Below are 8216 nucleotides of genomic sequence, written 5' to 3' on the forward strand. Positions count from 1 at the left end.
CGGACATGGCTCGTGAGCGCCCTCAAAACGAACCGCTCCATGATCTTCCCCGGCACCGAGGTCAGGCTGACCGGCCTGTAGTTCCCCGGATCTTCCCTCTGGCCCTTCTTGTAGATGGGCGTCACGTTGGCAAGCCTCCAGTCCTCTGGGACCACCCACATCTTGAACACCCAAACATTTAATTTTGCAGGGCTCAGAGGGTGCACAGGGTCGGAAACAGCCGCGGCAGCAGCATCGTTTGCCGCAGCTGCTGCAGGCCCCAGGGGAATTGCGGGCATGGAGGCTCCTCGGAGCATGGCTCATCCCCGGCTGTGCCGCAGCCTGGGGCTCGCTCCCCCCGCACAGCCCTGCCAGGCTTCAGGCTGGGGGTGGCCCCGGGGAGCAGGGGGGATGCTCCAGGGACGGGTCCCAAGGTCTCCCACAGCACCTGATCCCAGCTCCGGGGCCGGACCCCGCTCCCTCGCCTCCCCCGTCCGTATCAGGGCAGGGAGCGGTGGTTGGGTGGCCGCGGTGAGGGAGGGGGCTGGTCGGGACGGCTGGACCCGGGCTGGGCATCTCCTCGCTGGGGCAGGAGCTGCGGCCGCGGCCTGGCCACGTCTGGCATGGCAGAGCCTGTCCATCTGTCTGTCTGTCGGCACCTCCAGGTGCGGCAGCCCCAGCACCCCAGGGCACCCGCCAGGCTCCCGGAGCAGGAGCGGGATGGACCCGGGCCCCGGCACCTCCTGGGCGGCCGGGGGGGCTGGGGTGCCCGGCGGGGCAGAGCTTGGGGGCAGGAGGCACAAGGGCGCTGGGGGCCGGGGGCCGGCTCCCCCCGCTTCATCACACGTCCAGTTTTGCCCTTTTCTCCCCAGTTCTCACTCAAAACCCGTTCCCCCCGGCTGTCTCCCTGCGGGAGCCGGGGGCCCGGCGGCGTGCCGGCACTCCTGCCCCGGGGCAGGGGTGAGGCAAACCCCGCATCGCGCCCCTTGTCCCCGGGGCCGCGTGGCTGAGCCCCCCGGCAGCCCCCGTCCCCCCGCCCGGCAGGGATCGGCGAACGCCACGTGTGGGTGCTGGGGCCGCGCGGGCCGTGTCGTGGGTGCTCTGCGCCGTGGGTGCCACCAGGCGACGAGGAGCCAGCGGCCCCTGGGGAGATCCTCGCCCCCCCGTCCGTCCTCTGCTGACGCCCCCCCCCAGCAGAGCCCCCCCCTGCAGGGAGGGACCTGGCTGGGCCCCCCCACGCCTCCAGCTCGGCCCCTGCTCCCCCGGGCCGTCCCAGCGCCGCCGCTGCCCCCCGCCCCTGCGACCCCCGTCTTCCCTGCACCGCCCCCCGGCAGAGCCAGGCTCGCCACCCCCGTAACTCGGGCTGTCGCCCCCCTCCAGCCTCCCCTCCGCTCTGCGCCGCCGGCGCTCGGCCCGGCCGGGTCTTCTGCGGACCCCCGTCCCCGCCCAGCCCACGCGTTCCCGGCCGGACGGCCCCCGGCGCTGGATTTACCGAGCTGCGCCTGCAGACCCGCCCCCCTGCCCGCAGGCAGCCACCGGGACGCTCCGGCATCTCCCCGCATCCACGCACCCGCCTTTCCCCTGGGAATTGTCCTGACTGCGCGACCCCCGGCCGGAGCTGGGAGAGCTCCGGGCCCCCGGCGTCCTCCCCCCCTCTGTCCTTGTCCCTCTGCACGGCACGGCACCGCCGCACCCAGGGGCTTCCCCAGCCCCGGTGCTGCCCCTGCAGAGCCCCCACCCTGCAGAGCGTCCCCCTGCAGACCCCCACCCCTGCAGACCCCCACGCCAGCAAAGCCCCCACCCCAGCAAAGCCCCCACCCCCGCAGACCCCCACCCTGCAGACCCCCACCCCTCTTCCCACCCCTGCCCAGCCCCGCTCCCGGCAGTGGCAGCCCCGGCTTGGGGAGCAGCGGGACGGGGTGTCCCGGCTGGGGGGGGTGTCACCTCCCCGGGGGCAGCGGCACCGAGCGGGCAGGTCCCGGGGGCGGGCACGGCCGGGGAGCGGGACCCGCCGGACCCCGGCAATCATTAACCCGGCGACGAACAGAGCGCCCGGCCGGGGGAGGGCACCGCCTCCTCCTCCTCCTCCCCCCCCCGCCCAGGAGAGCCTCCAGCCCCCCCCAGGCTCCGCGGGGCACAGGGGAGGACCCTCATGGAGACCTTCCTGGGGCACCGGGGGCGGGGGTGTCCGGTCGACCCACTTCCCACGCGGGATGTCCACCGAGGGGAGGCACATCTGGGGGATGGACACGGTGGGGGGGACATTTGGGGCTTCTGCGCTTTTTGGGGCCGGGGGAGGGTGCGGGGGGGTGCGGGGGAGCGCCTGAGGCTCCCCCGCACCCCCCCGCACCCCCCCGGCCCCTTTGTGTGTCCGTGGTCCCGCGTGGGTTTGTCCCGGCTGTTATCTCGCCTCGTCCCTGGAGTTTGATCGCAGCGAGGCCATAAAGAGCGGAGCCCCCGGAGTGGGGGGTGGGGGGCCAACGACCGGGCGGCCACGGGGAGGCGGACGGAGCCTGCGTGGCTGCCGGGTGTTCATTAACCCGCGGGGGGGCCGGGCGTGCAGCCCCACGCGCGGGGTGGGAGGCGGAGCGGGGCAGTACCCCCCCACACTACTTCACACCCAGCCCCAAGCGAGGGGGGTGGGGGGTCCGCGGGATGCGTCCCGAAGGAGCCCCCACACCGCCCACCACTGTCACGGCGCGTGGGTTGCGCGCCCACCCGGTGCCCGGCTCGAGGATGCGAAGGGGGGGATCGCTCCCCCCTCCCACACCCCCTGTGGGGCGCGGGGCCCCTCCCCGCCCCCCCCTCCCGCGTGGGGCCCCTCCCCGGCCCCCCCACGCGTGGGCGTGTCGGGCGGGAGCGCGGCGGCGAGCGGCGGCGGGAGCGCGCAGGTGCGGGGCGGCGGAGCGGGGGTCGCATCCCCCGGGGGAAAGGGGAGGGCGTGGGAAACCCGTGCCGGGGGGGGCCCGCAGCCCCCCGGGGTGTGGCGGAGCGGGGGGGCCGGGCCCCGCCGGCAGCAGCCTTGACCCCGGGCAGGGGCTGGCCCCCGGCCCGGGCAGTGCGGGGGGGGCGGAGGAGGGGGGGGTGTCGGCCCCCCCGGGGCGGCGGGGCCGGGGCAGAGAGTGGGCAGCCGCTGCGCAGGCAGGTGCCCGGAGCGTGGGCAGGTGAGTGGGGGGCGGAGGAGGGGGGCCGGGGGCTACTGCCTGCAAGGGGGGGGCAGCTCCTTGGGGAGGCGAGGGTCCCGGCTCGTCCGCCCCAGTGGGGTGCTTGGCTCCGGGTCGGGGTCCAGCAGCCGCCCTGGGGTGGGTGCAGAGCTCTCCTGCCCCCCTGGCACCCTGCCCGGCAGCCGCATCGTGCGCGTGCTTTGGGGCGCCGGGGCGGCCCCAGCGCCACGCAGGGGGCTCCGGGGGCGGCCGGCCGGGCTCCGTGGGGAGCAGCCCCGCAGCAGGACCCCTGAGTGGGGCGGGGGCACCCTCGGGGTTTTGGTTGTGCCTCCGTCCTGCCGACGGGAGATGAGCCCCGCAGTCCGTCCCCACGCAGCACAGGCCCCCTCCCCACCCCAAAAGCCCCCCAGCCCCAAAAGCCCCCCGGCCCCACGAGCCAGCGTCCCCCCAGGCCAAAGCTCCCGCTTTGGGTCGGTCCCGTCTGCTGGCACGAGCCCCCTGCAGGGCTGGGTCAGAGGGGGCTGCGCAGCCCCCGTGATGGGTGCCACCGCACGCCCGTCGCCTCTAGCACCCCACAGCCTGCGGGAGCAGTGGGCGCTGGGTGGGGGTGCCGGGTGGATGAGGCCATCACGCCCTGAGCTGAGCCGGTCCCCTGCTACTGCGGCCAGCCCGGTCCCCCCTGCTCCTCTCCCGCTACCTGCCGCTGCGGGGCTGGCCGGGCCCCCACCGGGCCGGGCTCCAGCACAGCCCCCCAGGCTCGGGCTGGCAGCGGGAACCCCTCAACTGGGGGGACCGTGCCTGCAGCTGGACCCCCAGCACCCTGACAGCTCCCTCCCGGGGGCTGGGCGCTCCCATGGGACTGGTGCTCAGCACCCAACGGGATTCACGCTCCCCTAGGATGGGAGAGACGGCACGGCACGGCACGGCACGGCACGGTGTGGCATGGCGCAGCGCGCTGCCTGCCTTGCTGGCGTGGTGTTGCAAGGCAGGACGGCAGGACGGGGCGGACTTTGCAGCAGCAGCCGCTCGCAAGTGCTGTTGTCATCCCGCGGTGCCCGTGCCACGTTTTGCCGGGATGCCGGCGCTGTCAGCGGCTGCCGGTGGGGAAGGGCCGTGGGGTGAGCGCCAGGTCTGCACCGAAGGCTGCTGCGGAGAGGGGGGATCGCCGATTCCCCGTCCCAGGGGACAGTGTCGGTCACGGCCGGCTGCAGGCAGGGACACGGCCCCGCGGCCGACCGCTCCCTCTGCCCCCAGGTCCCCCAAGGATGTGGCTGCTCCGGCTCTCCTGGGCGCTGGCCGTGCTGGGCGTCACAGCCGGCCCCAGCCCCGGTCCCAGCCCCGGCCCCACCGCACCGCCTCCGGACAAGGCCTCCATCTTCGCCGACCTGTCTCCGGCGGAGCTGCGGGCCGTGCGGACCTTCCTGATGAGCCGCCCGGAGCTGGGGCTGTCCCCGAGCCGTGGGGGGCCCCTGGCCAAGAACAGCCTCTTCCTGGTGGAGCTGCTGCCCCCCAAGAAGCGGCTGGCCCTGCGCTACCTGGACCAGGGCGGCCCCCGGCCCCGGCGCCAGGCTCGGGCCGTCGTCTTCTTCGGGGGCCAGGCGGAGCCCAACGTCACCGAATTTGCCGTGGGGCCCCTGCCCCGGCCCAGCTTCTATCGGCCGCTGCGCTTCAAGGGGGGCCGCACCGTCCCCTTCGCCGCCCGGCCCATGACCCAGCTGGAGTACGAGCTGCTGCACCGCACGCTGGCGGAGGCGATGGAGCCGCTCTACCGGCTGCTGCGCGACTCCACCGGCTTCTGGTACCACAACTGCTCCCAGCGCTGCCTGACCTTCTCGGACATCGCGCCGCGGGGGCTGGCGCCCGGTGAGCGCCGCAGCTGGCTGGTGCTGCAGCGCTTCGTGGAGGGCTTCTTCCTGCACCCGGTGGGGCTGGAGGTGCTGGTGGACCACCGGGACCCCGACCCGCGGCGCTGGGCGGTGCAGCAGCTCTGGTACAACGGGCAGTACTTCTCCAGCCCGCAGGAGCTGGCCGAGCGCTACGAGCGGGGGACGCTGGCGGTGGCCCGCCTGGCCGAGCCCCCGTTCCAGCAGCTCTTCTCCAGCTACGAGCCCCGCGGGCACTTTGCCACCGGCACCCCCACCGAGGTGCACGGGGCCAAGGTGTGCGAGCCCCAGGGCCAGCGGTACTGGCTGCGGGGCAACCAGCTGGAGTACGGGGGCTGGAGCCTGGCTTTCCGCCTGCGCTCCTCCGCCGGCCTCCAGCTCTTCGACCTGCGCTTCAACGGCGAGCGCCTGGCCTACGAGGTCAGCGTGCAGGAGGCCATCGCCTTCTACGGGGGCCACACGCCGGCCGCCATGCAGACCAAGTACATGGACGCCGGCTGGGGCATGGGCTCCAGCTCCTACGAGCTGGCCCGCGGCATCGACTGCCCCGAGGCGGCCACCTACCTGGACGCCCACCACCTCTACGACGCCGACGGGCCGGTGCGCTTCTCCAGCGCCATCTGCATCTTCGAGCTGCCCACCGGTGTCCCGCTCCGCCGCCACTTCGACAGCGACTACCAGGGGGGGTTCCACTTCTACGCCGGCCTGGAGGGGCAGGCGCTGGTCCTGCGCACCACCTCCACCGTCTACAACTACGACTACATCTGGGACTTCCTCCTCTACCCCAACGGCGTGATGGAGGCCAAGGTCCACGCCACCGGCTTCATCCACGGCACCTTCTACACGCCGCAGGGCCGGCGCTATGGCAGCCGCGTCCACAGCCACCTCCTGGGCAACCTCCACACCCACCTGGTGCACTACAAGGTGGACCTGGACATCGCAGGTGCAGCCCCCCGCCGCCCCGGGGCCTCCCCTGCTCCCGCGGCCGGCCCCCCGGCTCTGGGGAGGGTGCGGGGAGGTGGGACCGGACCCCACACCGGGGGCTCAGGAGCCTCATCCCCAGGGGAGCGTTGCCATCTGGGCACCGCCCGAACCCTCTGAAGATGACCCCCTGCCAGGGTGGCACCTCTGTGGGCTCCCAGCCCCGTGCCCCGGGCAAGGGCCACCGGGTGGGCAACCGTCTGCAGGATGTGGGTGCACCCCGGCCCCACGGCCGCTCACGGCCTCTCTGCTTGCAGGCACCGGCAACAGCTTCGAGACGATGGACGTGCGCTTCGAGAACATCTCCAACCCCTGGAGCCCGGGCGCCCGCGTGGTGCAGCCCTGGCTGCACCGGCAGCCCCGCCGCAGCGAGCGCCAGGCGGCCTTCCCCTTCGGCCAGGCGCTGCCCCGCTACCTGCTCTTCTACAACCCGCACCAGCGCAACCGCTGGGGCCACCCGCGCAGCTACCGCATCCAGCAGAGCTCCCACGCCGGGCGGGTGCTGCCGCGCGGCTGGCAGGAGGAGAAGGGCGTCTCCTGGGGCAGGTGGGGTGGGGGCTCCCTGCAGCACGAGGACGTGGCTCCTGACGGCCCCGGTGGGCTCCGGCACGGCCAGCCCCGCTGTCTGTGTGCCGAGCCCCGAGCATCGCCCAGCCACCATGGTCACGGCATGGGGACCTTCTCCTGGTGGCACCTCGTGCCCTCGGCTCCCTGACCCCCCCCGGCAGCCCCTCTGCAGGCTGAGCCGGTCACGGTCAGGGCTGCCGCCATCCCTGGCTGCTGGGTGACCCCTGGAGAGACACCCCCGTTCCTGCTGTAGCACCCCGGCGCAGGCGGTGGCATCTGCCCAAGGGGCACCGGGTCCCAGCTGTGAGCACTGCGGCTGAGGGGGACCCGGCCCCCTGGCCTGGCACAGCAGGGGTGCGGCCGGTGGCCTCACCAGTGCCGGCTGCCACGCCGAGCCCCCCCGGAGCCGGCGAGCCCTCCGGGACCCCTCGCCTCCCACCAGCCCCACATCCCCCCCGCGCGGGTGGGCAGTGGGAGGCACAGCTGGGGGACCCCGGGCAGGGGTGGGAGATGGGTCCTCCCCCCGCCCCAGCACCCACACACGTGGGTCTGCTCCCTGCCCCCGACGATGGGCCCGATCCTGACCCTGTCCCTCGCAGGTATCACCTGGCCGTGACGCGGCACCACGAGAACGAGCCCACCAGCAGCAGCATCTACACCCAGAACAACCCCTGGGAGCCCCTGGTCAGCTTCGAGGGCTTCCTCCACAACAACGAGACCATCGAGGACCAGGTGACAGCCTGGGGACACGGGGTGGCGGGGACAGAGCTGGGAGGGGGGCATCGCAGCTGGGAGGGTCCTGGGGGGGTCCACTGTGCTGCATGCCCTGCCGACGGCCATGGTCCCCTGCCCGCGCAGGACCTGGTGGCCTGGGTGACCGTCGGCTTCCTGCACGTCCCGCACGCCGAGGACATCCCCAACACGGCCACCCCCGGCAACGCCGTCGGCTTCTTCCTGCGCCCCTTCAACTTCTTCGACGAGGACCCCTCGGTGGCCTCGCGCAGCCCCGTCATTGTCCGGCCGCTGGACGCCCCCACCTTCTCCCGGCTGGAGATCCAGCGCTGGACGCCCGCCAGCCCCGGCCCCTGCGTCGCCCCGGGGCCCTTCACCTACAACGGCACCTACCGGCAGGAGTGACCTGCCCCCGGGCCGGCGGGGCCCCGGGCACCCTGTGCCGTGCGGGACAGGGGCGGCCACGGGGACACCGAGGCGTGGCCCGTGCTGTGCCATGCCGGGCCGTGCCGTGCCGTGCCGTGCCACGTCCCAGGCTCAGTAAAGGCGATGCAACCTCCTCCGGCTCCGTCTCTGCCTGGGCTGTGCGGCAGCCCTGGCACCGCCGCGGGCACCGGAGCTGGTGCGGGCACAGGGAGTGCCCTGCCTCGCCGATCAGCTCTTGCACTATTTAATGACGCCGCCGTTCAAGGTGCACCCTTCCCCCGGCCTTTGCACCCCCTGGGGCCACGGCCCACGTGGGACGGGTGCTGGCGTCACCCCTGTCCCTTCCCGTCCCGCGAGCCGCGGTGGCACGGCTCTGCCGTGGCCCGGTCCCGCAGCGCAGCCGCACACAGAGCCGGGGGGTCTGTCCGGTTTATTGGGGGCGGGGGGCACCTACCGCGGAAGGCGACATGCAGGGCTGGGTGAA

General features: G+C 74.1%; 1 protein-coding gene across 1 annotated transcript; it reads left to right on the top strand.

The window, feature by feature from the left end:
* Window positions 1–3107: 3107 nt before the first annotated feature.
* On the top strand, window positions 3108–7865 carry AOC1 (amine oxidase copper containing 1). The gene is made up of 5 exons (XM_075140831.1): window positions 3108–3143; window positions 4398–5969; window positions 6265–6553; window positions 7174–7306; window positions 7433–7865. The coding sequence occupies exons 2-5, from the start codon at window positions 4409–4411 to the stop codon at window positions 7709–7711; spliced, it is 2262 nt and encodes a 753-aa protein (XP_074996932.1). The 5' UTR covers window positions 3108–3143; window positions 4398–4408; the 3' UTR covers window positions 7712–7865.
* Window positions 7866–8216: the final 351 nt, after the last annotated feature.

The sequence above is a fragment of the Calonectris borealis genome, chromosome 2 (assembly GCF_964195595.1).
Source record: "Calonectris borealis chromosome 2, bCalBor7.hap1.2, whole genome shotgun sequence".
NCBI lineage: Eukaryota > Metazoa > Chordata > Aves > Procellariiformes > Procellariidae > Calonectris > Calonectris borealis.